The 14983-nt window shown below is 59.5% G+C and overlaps 1 protein-coding gene across 6 annotated transcripts in view; it reads right to left on the bottom strand.

Annotated features, from left to right (window-relative positions):
* The window catches only part of TBC1D22A (TBC1 domain family member 22A), a gene marked incomplete at its 5' end in the record, with an annotated part of 316544 nt that overhangs the window by 73366 nt on the left and 228195 nt on the right, over positions 1-14983 (bottom strand). For all 6 annotated transcript variants that reach the window (XM_079715580.1, XM_079715576.1, XM_079715578.1 and 3 more), the window contains one exon: positions 9814-9941. In XM_079715580.1, the coding sequence (XP_079571706.1) occupies positions 9814-9941 (128 nt within the window). The remainder of the gene's footprint in view (positions 1-9813; positions 9942-14983) is intronic.

Here is a 14983-nt window from a genome sequence, read left to right as displayed (position 1 = left end):
CCTGCTTCTCCAGTCTAATGAGATTAACCCAGTCCATCAGGCTCAGTGCCGCCTGAGTCACTGAGAATCGCGCTGCAGAGCCTGGAAGGTTCAGGAGAGCCGCGCGGCTGGCACGCCGCTCAGCACCCCGTGGGCTCTGCACTGAGCGTGCTCTCCACCATCAGGCACCGCAACCCACACTCCTGAGGGCAACGCGGAGTGTGAAGGCCCAGGGCCACCTTCCAGAGGAGTCGAAGAGCAGGTCCCAACGACCCCTGGAAACGCAGGACCACAGAACAGAGGATGGAGCCTTGGGAAAGCCTGCACATCGTCCCAACGCAGCACCAGTCGCTAAGGTGGGAAGGACCCAAAGACGAGGCTGGACAAGCAACGGGGCAGAGCCTGCAGCTCCGCACCCTCCTGCACGCCTGGCCCCTCCGTCGTGCCCACACAAACACCTCGGCAGGATGCCCGGCCGCCCCGCCAGCTCCTCCCCTGGGCCCCAGGGCTTCATCCGCCACTGCCCAGCGGGAGGATGCGGGGCTGGCGAGAACCATCACCGAGAGCTCAGCGCCCGGCGCCTTTACCAGAGCCCCGAGGCGGCCCTCACAGCAGCAATGGGGACTCTTCACGGGTGGGATTAGAGGTACAGCCACAGTAGCAGGTCATATGCTGCAGGTGGGGCTGGTGGTGTGGCCACAGCTCCAGGTAAGCATCACAGGTGGAGCCAGAGGCGTGGCCACGGGAGCAGGCTCTGTTCTCTTTTACGGACAGGAAACCAAGGTTTGCAGAGGTCAAGTCACCATCTGGGAACAGAGCTGGCCCACCTCTGCGGATGAGACCATAGGCCTGCCGCCCCTCACGGCCCCCAAACACCCTGGGAACAACCACACCCAGCAGACCCTGCAGTGCAAGCCATGCCCACCCGCCTCTTCCAGCCTTGGAACACGCTCTCCCCTCCCGTGCAAGCTGCCCCTGCTTCGCTCCGAGCCGGCTCTGTGCCCCGTCCTCCGCAAGAACTCCCCGTGCACCCTCCGACCCTCAAGGTCCCCTCGGGAAGCCTCCTCAGCACCCCTGGGCAGAGTGCGGTGCCCCCCAAGTCCCCGGCGCCTACTTCATTACTTCCATCATAGCACTTCCTGCCCAGGCTGTAACTACATCACATGTCCACCTCCGCCCCAGGCTGCAGACCCCTAGGGGGCAGGGATGCTGCCTCGCATGTCTCAGTGGAGTCCTGGAGCGCCCCCCCCCCCCCCCGTTTTTTGTGCACATTGTACTTGGTGGGCAGGCAGCTGGGTGAAGGGAGGGAGGGAAAGAAGGGCGGATAGAAGGAAAGACAGATGCCCGTAGGACATCAGAAGATACGCCCGCTTTGGGCTTAGAAAAGTGTTATTAGTAGAACTAACTTGCATTTCTAATGAGAACTTAAATGCAATTCCATGGACTGACAGGCTGAACTCCAAATTCAAAGTTATTTCTGGGAAGGCACACCCCCCAGCCTCCCAACCTTTGCAAAACATTTTTTTTTCATCTGAAAGCACCAGTGGGCACCAACACCGTGCTCACTCTGTGTGGACATCAAGGACAGATTTGAAAACTCAAAGGCCCCAGTTGAGGGCTTCATCTGCCGCAGGCCTCCACAGCCCGCCTCTCCGCCGACAGCTGCCACCTCCTGCCACCTGCCTGCAAGTGTCCGGAGCAAGTGCCAGGCCTCCGCCGGGTGCCCAGGGCCCCTCCCCTCGAGGGCCAACAGGCGTCTCCAGCACACGAGGCCCAACAGGCCTCCTCCCTCCCACGCCCTCTCCAGTCTATCCCACCCCATCTTGCCCAACCCAGTAAACACACCTGAACCATCTCCTGCCACCAAAACACGAATGCATTAATTATCTCCTGCTGCTCAGCAAACCCCATGAACCGGAGCAGGACAAGCATCCCTTATCTTGCTGTTTGCGTGGCTCAGACCTGGCTTCGGCTGGGTCTTCTGGCTCAGGGCCTCTCACAGGCTCAGCCCAGGGCCAGCTTGGGGCCGTGGTCATCTCGTGTCCCCAGGCTCGTGGCTGATGGCAGCCTCGGGTCCTCCCCTCTGAGCAGCTGACAACGTGGCAGCAGCTCCCCTCGGAGAAAGCCAGGGTGGGAGCAGACAGACGGGGTCACAGTCCCAGAGGTGACATCCCCACACGCTTGCTGGATCCCCTTGTAGGAAGTGAGTCACCACCTGCAGCCCACACTAGGGGGCGGTGCCTGCAGGAGGGCAGGACACAGACACCCGGCAGCAGGCACCACTGCAGGCCCTTCCAGAAGCATCCCCCGACCTAGCCTCGTCTCTCACTCTTCAGCCTGTCCCTCTGACTCCACCTTCAAACTTCAGGGTGTACATAAAGTCTGGAAACACCCGTACTGTACCCTTCACCAGATGTCCCAGCCTGGAGATGCCTGGGCATCGGGTACAGTCACACGCGGTGCCTGATTATTGCAGATCCAGCTCTGCTCGCACCTCTCGTCTGGAGCCTGTGGGCCTCTCCACACGCCCCCTGGGTCCTGGCTGGGCTCTCAGGATGCCGTTAGCCTGAAATGCTCTTCCCTGAGAGCCCCTCCCAAAGCTCCCGTCACACAGCAGTGCCCCTGCAGGGCCACCTCCTGCGGACCACCTCCCTCCCCACCACTGCCCCTGGCTGCACAGCCCTGAGCCCCCCAACACACACACAGCCAGGCCCACTTTCTTCCCAGGGTTTGTTTGGGCTCCCTGGCCAGGAGGCGGGCTCTGTGAGATCAGGACCCACCTCTTCCGTGGCTGGGTCCCCAGCGCCGAGGACACGGCCAGGCCCACAGCAAGCACCCAACAAATGAGCACTGACTGTGACCCTGGGGCCCGGCCGGCCACAGGGGTCCCACACCGCTGGGCTCCTTCCCGGGAGGCTGGGAAGTCTGCTGAAGTGCAGGGGCGGGCTCACCTCTGGCGACAGCTTGCTCGCCGCCTCCAAGGATAGGGAGGCTGCACCAATGGGGAGACTTCACCTAAAATGGTGCAAAGGCCACGTCTGCCGCAGCAGACGAGGCATCTTGGGATCAGAGCCAGCTCAGCATCTCGGGGCATGCAGGGCTCTGCGGCAGCCAGCGGGGGCCCTGGCGTGTCAGGGGGCAGCTGGCAGCTGGCCTTCAACGGGCCCGGAGGCCCTGCCCTGCCCCCTGCCCCTGACTGGTGCGGCCGGGAGCTGTGAGACACGGGGCCGCATCTCAGAAAGGGCCCAGCTAGACCCCCAGGACCCTGGAGGAGCTCAACACACAGCCCTGCCACCGCATGAGAGCAGAAGGCTGCAGCTTGGTCCCCTGCCCTCACACACAGGGAGCTGTAGGGTGCCAGCTCCTCAGACCACAGCCCCACTGTCCCCACACATGGCAGAGTGCTCGGCCAGGGCCGCGGACACGTGGATGGCAGGGGCCCAGGTGGTGGGACCCTGCTTGGGCCACATGCCACTGGAATGACACAGAGGCCAAGTCACTTGAGCTCCGAGACCCCAGATCCAATTTCTGTAAAAACTGGTTGATAAGTGACAGCCCGGCAATAAAACCTAGAATTTGTACAGCTCTACAGTTTACAAAATACCGGGGACAGCGGTGTGGGAAGAGAAGGGCTCTTACCCAGAGCCCACCGCGTGCACGGTGCTTTCTAAGCTCCGCGCGGGAAGCACCCAGTTCCCCACGAGTCTGGTTGGCGTCTGCCCCATGGGCCCGAACAGCTGCGCAGCTGTGCAGCCCACGTGGCCCCGGGCCCAGAATGCTGCCTGCCTTGCCCTTTACAGGACCTGTCTGCCGATCCTGCATTAGAAACTCCTCCTTCAGTCCCGACAGCAATCCTAGGAGCTGAGCTTCAGGACACTGGACCTGCCCAAGGCTACGAGGACAGCGCTGGGCTAGGATGGAGAGTCCGTTCTGCCAGAGTCCCAGAGGTCACAGTATCCACAGGGCTTACGTGGAACATCCAAACAAATCCTTATGTTCCATTTGGCCACAGAAGAGCGATTCGGAGCTTCAGTGGTAGAAAATGCCCTCCTGCCACTTCCCTCTGACAGCGTGTGTGCCAAGAGCCAGGGCCAAGGGCCGGGAGCACCAGCCCAGGCTGCTCTGAGGCTCATGTGAGACGGCCCTGCACCAGGAGGGAGGGGCGGTGAGAAAAGGAGCGGCTCGCCAGCCAGGCCCTGAAGTGTGTGTGTCCACGTTTCCTCTCCTGTGTCAACAGCCGGCCCCTAAAGACGCACTCGGGGACACGAGCAGTACGTATACATTCTTCATTAGAACTTCAGTGGCCTTTAGACACCACTAAGAAGGAATTTAATAAACGCTTTAAGCCAGTGAAGCTACCTTGCAACACTCACCTGGCAAAAGGAAGTTTTTCCTTTTCTTCTAACACAATCATAGGTTGTGGGAAACGTCAGCCTCCGTGGGGACCCTCACCTACCCAAGCCGCAGTCCTTGGGATGGGGCGGGGGCCACTGCCATTCCTGAAGTCACACACATCATCACCTCTGCGTGGACACGGGGCTGTGACACCCGCTCCCCTGGCCTGGGGCCCTGGCTCTACCAGGGCTCACGCCCCAAGTATCAGCCAGTGATGGGAAGACCTCAGTGAAAGCCGGAATGGGAAGGAAGGAAGTTACTAGAATGTAGAGAACCGATACCACCGTTCTGAGAACCTGGCTCTCACACTTCCATTCCAGAAAGCTGCTGACGTTCTTTTTCACTCCAAGACAGGTCCCAGCGGAGCACACCCTTCTGAATCAGCCTCGGGGCACCGGGGAAGGAGGGACGGGGCAGAGCTGTCCACCACCCGGCGCACCCACCTCTTCGGTTCTACCGACAAGCCCGTCAGCTTGGAAATGCCCGGGGTTTCCCACCGCGGCCCCCTCCCTGCACAGGCGCACCTCTCGGAGGACAGGGGGTTCCAGCCAAGTCCATTTCCTCACGATCTCCCCAGGGCTGGCTCGAGTCACTGCCCCGCCGGACCTGCACCAGCCAGCTCTGCTGCCCAATGCCCACGGGTCCTGACCTGCCCGCTGCTCCCCAATGCCCACGGGTCCTGACCCTGCCCGCTGCGGCCCGATGCCCACGGGTCCTGACCTGCCCGCTGCTGCCCGATGCCCACGGGTCCTGACCTGCCTGCTGCTGCCCGATGCCCACGGGCCCTGACCTGCCCGCTGCTGCCCAATGCCCACGGTCCTGACCCACTGACTCCACCAGTCCCTGCCAGAGCAGTGCTGCATGCAGCTACGCTGGGTGGGCCTGTTCAATATAAATCTCAGTGAACCAAAATGAAAACTAGAAATTCAGTTCCTCGGTTACACTGGTCATATTTTTCGAGTGTGGAAAACCCACGTGTGCCTAGAGGCTCCCCTCTGGGTGGTCCCGTCATCCTAGAGCCTTCTGCTGCCCTGGGGCCTCTCTCCCTGGCTCACACTCTGGTGCGTCCTCTCCTGCCCAGGGATGCCCTCCTCTGGCTGCCCAGCCTCCTCCCCTGACCTTCCCTAAGCCACGTCAGCCACGCCCATGAGGGCCTTCCTTTTAAAGGCCGAGTAACATTCCATTGTGTGTGTGTGTGTGCGCGCACGTATATACAGACACACATACATGTATACACACACAATTTCTTTATCTTTTCATCCATCGATGGACACTTCGGTCGTGCCATATCTCGGCTGCCATGAACATGAGGGTGCAGATACCTCTGTGAGATAATTTCATTACCTTTAGGCAAGTTCCGTAAAGTTGCAGGATAAAGAAAACATCAATATACAGAACTCGGTTGCATTTCTATACACGAACAATGAACTGTTGGAGAGAGAAATTAAGAAAACCATCCCATTCACAACTGCATCAAAAACAAAATGCTTCGGAATAAATTTAACCAAGAAAGTGAAAAATCTGTTCACTGAAAACTAGAAAACACTGATGAATGAAATTGAAGAAGACATAAATAAATGGAAAGACACTCCTCACTTGTGCATTGAAAGAATCAGTACTGTGAAAACGTCCATATTACCCAAAGCAACTCAAGGCATTCCCTAACAAAATTCCAATGGCATTTTTCACAGATATAGAAAAACAAACCTAAAATTTGTATGGAACCACAAAAGACCCCGAACAGCTAAAGCAACCTTGAGCTGGCTGACATTCTAATGCCATTTAGGAAAAAAGAAATATAAACCAGGAAACGCACTTCAATCTCCCATCTTTCAGGAAATCAGCAGGTGCCGACCCCTCTGGCTGTCTCCTCCCAGGCAGGTCCCCTGGGGGCGGGGGGGACAGTCTCGCTCACAGTGGGGTAGGGGGGCTGCCACACCGCCCACGCCGGGAGAAGCTCACGCGGTCCTTGCCCGCGTGGTGGGACTGCAGCCCCGGTGCACACCCCAGAGAGCGAGCAACTGGGGGGCCAGGGACCCTCCTCAACAGCGCACAGGCACACCTACTCCCATGGTCTGGGAGGAGGTCAAGTGGCTCAGACAGAAGGGCGGCTTTTGTCCCAGGAACTGCCAGGGGAGGTGCTGGCCCGGGGGTCGGGGGTTGCAGTCCCTGTAGTCAGTCACCTGTGCCCACCAGGCCTCCAGACATAAAGTGCAGCCAGGGACGCGGGGAGGGAGCACAGCCCTAGGACCCACCTCTGCGCCCAGGGCGCCGGCAGGGAGGGACGCACTCCCCAGGACTCCGGCCGCTGCCGGGAGACGACCGAGGAGCAGCCCTGGGCTTCGCAGGGACGCAGAGGCCCACGAGCCCCGAGCCACGGCCACCGTCCGGGGCCCACCCATGTTACAATAAAATACAAGCCGTTGGGCCTCCCTGGTGGCGCAGTGGTTGAGAGTCCGCCTGCCGATGCAGGGGATACGGGTTCGTGCCCCGGTCTGGGAGGATCCCATATGCCGCGGAGCGGCTGGGCCCGTGAGCCATGGCTGCTGAGCCTGCGCATCCGGAGCCTGTGCTCCGCAACGGGAGAGGCCACAACAGTGAGAGGCCCGCGTACCACAAAAAAAAAAATACAAGCCGCATCTGTGGCTGTTTTTCCACAGGAAAGCAATTCCAGAGAAGGTGCGTGAAACCAAAGACCCCGAGGGAGGCCCACTGAGGCTGGAACGCAGGCCTCGGGGCACAGAGCCGCTCTGAGTGCGGAGGGGCGAGAGCTGAAGCGCCGCTCGGTGCCCGCCAGCAGGCAGGGTGCCCTGGAGCCCATGCCCCCGAAACGTGCAGCCGAGCTGCTTCCCGGCCTGCTGCCCCAGCCCTCCGCAGCACGGGACCGGCCCCCCAGGTGCTCGGGGCCGGACCCAGAGGGCTGGGCTCGGCTTCACTGTCCAGGCGGCAGCAGGAGGCGGCAGGTGTGGCCTGGAAACACCCACGTGCTCTCCCGTCAGCCCCGTGGGGCCCTCGCTCGCTAGGGAGGGAGCCCACGCCTCCTCCACATGGAGCGGGGGTGTGGAGGGGAGCCCACGGGAGGGGAAGTGAGGGCCGGGAAGACACGGGCGGCACGGAGCGCATCCCGGCTGCCCCGACGGCCTCAGCCCTGCGGCCGTGGACCCACAGCGCAGCACAGGGGCCCAGAGTTTTCCCTCTCATTTGAGGTCCTCGAAATCCACGTGTCGGTTCCAGCTACGGCGGGTGGGACGCACCCTTTCCACAGGTTCTCTCTGGGAGCTGGACTGCTCAGCCACGGCAGCCTCCACGCGGCCCGCACCCAGCGCCCTGCTCGCATGGGGCACATCACGCACCAGGGAGCAGGGGTCACACCTCCCTGCTCTTCGGGCTACTTCTGGATGATCTGCGCTTTTTAATTGCCTTTTTTCCTCCTTGTAACTAATGCCCCTCATTCATTTTTGTGCCATCATGTAGTCCACGGCCTGGGACAGATTATGGATAGCCTTTTGTTGACACATGTCCCAAGAGGATTTTAAGCTACCTCGTAAGGGGTTAAAGAGTTACTGAAACCTGTAACGGCCCAGCTAATAAACACCCTAGTTTAAGGGAGAGTAACCACCCAATTGCCATCCTACGATTACTATGTATTTTCATTGCCAAAAGATGCAATGCAATTTCATGGTTACCTGGGCCTGTAAAATAGAAATACCCCCAATTTTTAAGATATGAAAAGGTTTATGACGAGGGTACTGTCAGTTCAACGATCAGTCCATGGTACAAATGAGTCAATTCATAACAAAATTTAATTTCAAGGGAATTAACTCAATAAAGATGCCACAATTGTGCTTAAAGTTTTCATATCTATTAGGAGTTTTAGTGAAGTGGTGCAGGACCACAGACGTGCAGGTCCCTTTTCTGCTCCTCAAAATGCGACTGACTTAATACCTAATTTATTCATCATGGGGACCGCATTACAGGGGACTCTGGGTTTAATGAGGGGGGTCAGGACCTCAGTGTAACCCGTCACCAGTGGAGAGCGTTCAAAATTGACACGATACGAAGTTTTGTTTCCTGCGACGTAACTGAGACCTGATCGGTAGCACCAGGCCAATGGCCACTTTAACCAAACAGCCCCCCAAAAACGGCTTTACATCCCTGGAAATGTGAGTGGCTAGAAATTCTGTAGCTGTCAAGTACCTACGAAAGCAAAACCAAAGTGGGGGATTTGGATGCGGCTACTGACCAGTCATAATTTCTGTAGCCAACACCATTACAACATACAGCTGCAAAAAGGAAAAGCAAAGTCACAACACAGGGCTTCAGAGCCACAAAAACAGCCACAGACCCCGCGCCGGACACATGGGCACACAGGCAAACGGGCACATGGGCCAGTGTGAGGAACAAAGCTCTGGGCTACCGTTCTCGATGACCTGGGAGAAATGTGCTCAGAACTTAAGGGTGGCAGGCATGGGGGCCAGCAGGGCAGCAGCTCGAGGTCCCCATCCCACGGGACGATCGTGCCATCTAGAGCAAGGGCTCCTTTGATGAGGAGGCCAGGGGGCGAGGCCCTTCCAGCCCGCTCGGGGCCTCGGGACCCCACCGCCGTCTTCGTGGACGTCCATGCACGGGAGCCCAGCCCTGCGCCTGGGGATCCTGCTGCCCCACGAAGAAGCCCGTGGCCTGGGGCTCCCTCTCCCGGCCTCCAAAGGCAGCTACCCCATCCAAGGCCCACAAAGGGCTGGCGCCCAGTGCAGGAAAACTCTGCCTCCCGGAGTTAAGAATGAAAGCCAGCCTCCGAGGGGACGCCACTCCAAGTCCACACGAGGTGCCTGCTCGCCGCGAGGGATGAGAAAAGGCCAGTGTGGAACCCCCGGCATGGCCTCAGCCTCAGCAAACATCTCCAAGAAACCGGAGAGGCGTTAGAATAAGCAACGCAACGCTCAACGGAACAAAGGTGGTTTGTTCCAGAAAACGCTGTGGAGAGGAGGAAACTTCAGAGCGCACTGAATCTGTCGGGGACTTTTTAAAATCTTTATCATGAGTGACTCAAAACACAGACAAGGTGTGAGTCCTGAGCATGAGTGTGTCCGGTAGATGCAGCTCAGAGTCTCGCTGGAGTTACACCTGCCCCGGGGCCCCAGCCAAAGTGCAAACTGCACAGCGGAATGAAATCCAGCTACAGGTAAAACTACAGAAAGTTCTTTTCCCTGTCTTACGTCTAGTCAAATGACAAGAACGCCAGAAGTGGACTTTAAGAAGACCGCATTTCAGTGGAGAGGATGCTTCGAAGGCAAAATCGAGCACAGCAAACGGACCCAGAGCAGAAGGTGGCAGGAGGTGAGGTGCCGAGGACATGGCCAGGCCCCTCGTGGGGGTAGGACCTGGCCCGGCTCCGGCCGCGGGCACCCGGCAGGAGGGAGGGGCGCAAGGGGCGCTCACCTGGTAGGTGTCCCACAGGCGGATGGTGCAGCGCAGGGGCACCTCGCGCATCAGCAGGTTGTTCATCCAGCGGAAGGCGAACTGCAGGTACCTCACCTCGTGCTGGTCCAGGTGCCGGTGGACTTGCCCTGCAGGGACAAACACAGGCCCCGCGGCTGTCAGGAGAGCCCCCGGAGGTCTGCCCCTTCCCTGAGGCCCCGGGCCCACCTCGGAAGCCCTCCAACCAGCCGAGGCACCGCCCCCAAGGAGCACGGACGGAAAAGGAACTTCCACTCCAAGACCTCAGACTCTCTTCCTCAAGGAACACGGGTGGTGACGGCCGTAACGGTAACTAGGACCACGACAGCTCCTGCGGGCAGAGTGTGCGCCCCGTCTGGGACGTCCCGAGCCCCACCCCAGGAACACGGGCAGGCCCAGTCCTGACCTACAGATGGCGGCACTGGTCCGAGAGGCCGGCGGACGCTCGGGGGCACGTGGCGGGGCTCAGCTGACCTTCACCCGTCTGGCCCACAGGCAGGTCCACCAGATACGGGCTGCAGTCCTGAGAGAGGGGATGGCTTCGACCTCGTGCCGGCCCGGGTCCCACGGGCTCCCGGGCCCGGCCTGTGAGGGGGCAGGCGGGCCCATCCCTGGATCCCAGGTTTGGGGCTTCTGTGAGGACAGCAGGGCCCCTGGGGAGAACCAGGCCCGAAGCGCCACCTCCCACCAGCCACAGTCTCTCCCCGTCACGGCGCTCCACGGCTCGAGCCCCCAGCGTTCCCTGCCCAGGCCTCTCTGCTGGGCTCTCAACAACCTGCGGGAAAGGCTTCAGAGCTCACTGGAGCTCCGAGGTCCTGGGACCCTGGAAGTGCCCCTCCAAGGAAGCAGAGACTCTGGGGGTCATGGTGACTGTGCCCCATTTTCCCAACATTCTGCCCTGGGAAGAGCCACTCGAAGGGCCAGGGGAGGACGGGTGCTGCCTTATAAAACAGGCAAGTATGGCCTAATTATCCAGACTGGGGACTGGGACGTGCCCACCCTGACTTCTGTCCACCAGGACCCACGAGTGTGGACCACAGCCCCGTGTCTGCACATGCCCGGAGTCACTGGCTCCTCCTGTGGTCTTACCCCCTGCTCCCCGCCTGCCCTGGGAGGCAACCTTGAAAAGAGTGTACCGCTCCTTCAGTTCTCCCGACGAAAGTTCTAGAAGCGGCAAACAAACAAGCGACAGCCAGGGGATCAGGGAAGCGTGAGGCCAGCTCAGAGGGCTGCAGTGTGGGCCAACAGTGACCTCAGGGGTTCCCAGACGTCATCCTCATCTCGGCGGCTGTTAGAACACAGCTTCTCGGGTGCATCTCGACTTTCTGGATCAGAATCTCCCTGGCGGGATCTGAGTTTCTGTGTCTCCAGAAGATTCTTACGTCAGCCACACACCTGTGCTGGGAGCCCTCTCAGGGACAAGTACACAAGGACTCGGCACCCGGGCCCCCAGAGACAGAGGAAGACAGGGCTCCAGCGTCTGACGTAGGGTCCGCGTCCCAGGAGGAGCTCCCCACGCAGGGCAGGGCTGGCTCTGTGGTCCGCTCTACAGCTTCTAATCAGCTTATGTTGTGTTAAATACACTTACTTGTTAACTTCACGTCACGACCCAAAACGGTCCCCTGCTGCTCCAGCGGAGGATGAAGTGGGAGCAGAGTCACAGCAGAGCCTCCAGGGCGGCAGCCCCGGCAGAAACGAGCCACATGGCTTGTCACCGAGGAGAGCCCTGGGGTCTGCCAGGGGAAGTGTCCTCCCCGTGTCCCCAGTTTGTAAGCTCGGGGGCCACCTAATACCATGAGGGGGTTCCTCTCAAAACGTCATGAGAGCCCCGTACATGGCCCACAGTTTGAGAGACACCAGCTGACAGACAAAGAAGGACCAGCTGGGCCAGAACCGCCCTGCTTGGCCCTCGGCCCCCCAGCACTGCGCCCGCTCAGGTGACACTGTGTGCCCGGTGAGGCCCCACCCGGGCACCACCCCGGTCCCTCCCCCAGCGCCAGCCTCCTTCCTCCTGGTTCCACAGCCTCCCCCCTGGACCCCGTGTCACACTGCCCGGGCTTCGCTGCTTAGAGCCGTGCCCGCCCCAGGACGTGAGCTGCTCCACAGCAGGTGTGGTGCCTGAGACCCCTCCGCACCTGCAGCCCTGGGACACACTAGGTGCCCAGTAAGCGTGAGCCAGACGACGGGTGAATGAATGAATGAACGAGGGAATTAGGGAATGAATGAAGTTAGAAAATGGGTAACTGAACATGTGAATAAACCGCCCATTTCTCAGTCATCCCCCTCCTCCTATTTCTCCACGACGAGATACTGCGGAGCTTTCCAGCAATGCGATGGGAGGTCCTGTTCTTTTTAAAGAATTAAGATTTATTTCTAAGCTGAAAACAGCAGCAGCTACAAAGCTGGAAAGTTCCGTGGGGCCCTGAGTGGCCCCCTGTGCCCATTCCCCAAGGATGGCAGCCCCTGCCGAAGCCGGGGCACCGATGCGAGCATGCTGGCCAACAGGAGACGCAAATATCATCAACACCTGAAAACCGGCAGTTCAGAAAATGAATCAATTTACTGAACAAGGATCTTTTACACAGAAACAGGGGAGTGAGCTTCCATGAGTGCAGTCGGCAGCGGGGGCAGAGCGGGCGGAAGGACGGTGACAGCTCCGAAGAGAAAACCGCCTCCTGAATACAGAGCGCCCGAAGGAGGGGGACCCGGCAGGGGCTGCTCCCAGGACAGACCTGGACGATCAGGGGCTCCAGGACCCGCCACTCACTAGCCACTGAAACTCTACGGGACACATGGGCCGAGGACAGAGAGCAGCGGGCGGCAGGCTGGCTGTGCCAGGCGCCTCCTGCCCAGGCCCACGCGGGGCGCCGACGCCACCCCACACCAGGCGCTCGCCGGGTGTTGATAATCGGGGAGGCGGGGCGACTCCGAGTTCACCCTCATGGATTCAGGTGACTTTTCATGGGTTGTGGAGCCCTGGGTGTCCCTGGACCGCGGTGCCCGTGGAGCGGGACCTTGTTTGGACCCAGGGATTGGCACAGAGCCAGGCCCGGCGTGTGGCATGTGCCTGGCACATTCGCGGGTCGAGTGGAGTGATGGCCGGGGCCGGACGCACTCGGAGGTGGGGGCAGGGCAGTGGCATGGAATGAGCTGCCCGCAGCCCCCCAGCCACGTCCCTGCGCCTGCAGTGCCACTGGCCTCCTCGGCTGACACAGAAGGTCACTGTTTACAAGCGGGGAAAACAAGCAACTCTAATAAGTGCCGGGGAGGCACGTGACACCTTTCTAACGTGAACTGGTGAGCAAACTGATTTGCAAAATTAAACACATATTTCCGGAACATCTGTCACTGAAGGAACCTAACCAAACAAGTAAAAATAAACCCCTTCTCTCCTCCGGCAGTCCCACCTGAGGCCCGCCCCACGAGGCTTTGGCAGACGCCACCCCGTCTCAGGCTCGGCCAGAGGAGCCCATCCCAGCCGGAGCGCAAGGACCAACAGCCCACTGGCCAGCTCCCGCCCACGGGACCTGTGCCCACACGAGAAGCAGGCGAGGTGGCCCATCCGGGGGTGCACGCGGCAGCAGCAGACTCAGGACTGTCCCTCTCCATGTCCTGAAATGACCCCACGATGCTAGATGGGCCCAGCACCGGGTACCAGCACCCTGGGCACAGCCGGGGCCTCTGCAGAGCAATGGCCACAGCATCAACCCCACGAGGACACGGGCAGAGGCTGCTCATTCATCAGCTCTTTCTGGGAAGGTCTCGGGCATCTCCCACCGCCTGTGACAGTGAAGCTACAGAGGAGACATGGCCGGCGTCCTGCCCTCCATGAGCTCAGCAACGTGCAGGAGAGACAGAAAGAAAATGCCACTTAGAGCCTCCGAGGTGTCTATTTCACCAGAGTTACCAACTCTGAGTGTCCTGAGGGCCTGGGCTTCTCTTCTGCCCGACGCAGGCCCGAGCTCCCGACAGCAGCGAAGCAGGCAGCCCTGGGCCCACCTGGTGGGGATGCGAGCCTTGGCCGCCAGGCTCCGACCCACGACCGGGCCACCCCAGCCAACAGGAGCAGCCGTCCCAGGACGGCGGGAGGCACTCCTTGGTCACGTGGAGGTGGCCGTTTCTCACTGATGGCCTGGCTTCTCCGGAAGCCACAATGAAGAGTGATGTGGCCACTGCCCCGACCCACCTCCTAACACACAGTGAGCTTCTGGAGAGGCCGCCTCCTGCTCTGAACGTGTTGAAAAATGGACGCCTAAACTCCAGCCATTACTTTCCATTTATATACATCGGAGCGCAAATGTATGTGCTGGAAAGATTCTTATAAGCAAGTGTGAGCAGACGCTCTGTCACTGATAAAGTTAACTCGGTGAGCAGTGACTTTGGATTTGAATTTTCCATTTCACTGGAAAGTAGAGGGGACATGGAACGAGTGAGCAGGCAGACGTAATTATTATCATCTTTCAGGCTGAGGAGACGTTCTTCCATCACGGCCTCTTCGGAGGCAGAGACGGCCACAAAGGCACAGCAAGTGCCATCGCCCAGCACGTGCCGGACGCTTCTCCCCGCATCTGAAACAGCGCGTCTGCAGGCTGGAAACTGCTGAAACACCTTGTCTTCTTCATTAAAAACAAGAATAAATTACACAAAAGATTGTGTCCCAAGATTTATGCTAAAAAGGAAAAAAAAAAACATGCATCCCGTTGACTTGGCACGAAGAATAGGCACTGTTTACGCAGGGCCAGGCACTGCTTAGATTTATTTGCCCCAAGAGTGAACCTAACTGCTCACACGTAGATACCTGACAAGGAAAACCGCCCCAAGCCACCCCCAACCCACTTCTGCTGGGCGAGGCCCAAAAAGGCTTTGGTTTGGGGTGGGGGGGTGGAGATTTCAATATTCTAATCAGGTAAAAAGATAAAGAAGAACAAAAACGAGAGCCAGTGACAGTGAATGTCGGCCTCTCTGCAGCCAAGGAGGCCTTGTTCTGGGCTCACCCACCTTCCTCGTTTGCCAGGTCTGATGGACGGTAAGAACAAACAGCTAGAAAAAAGCATCGGCCCCAAACAGGGGCAGGGCCGAGCCGCACGCCCAGGACCCCCAGCTGAGGACCCAGGGCGCAGGGCTGTGCCAAGGGGCAGGAGGAAGGAGCGGG

The sequence above is a fragment of the Hyperoodon ampullatus genome (genome assembly GCF_949752795.1).
Source record: "Hyperoodon ampullatus genome assembly, chromosome: 11".
Lineage (NCBI taxonomy): Eukaryota > Metazoa > Chordata > Mammalia > Artiodactyla > Ziphiidae > Hyperoodon > Hyperoodon ampullatus.
This window is presented reverse-complemented; position numbering and strand designations above follow the sequence as displayed.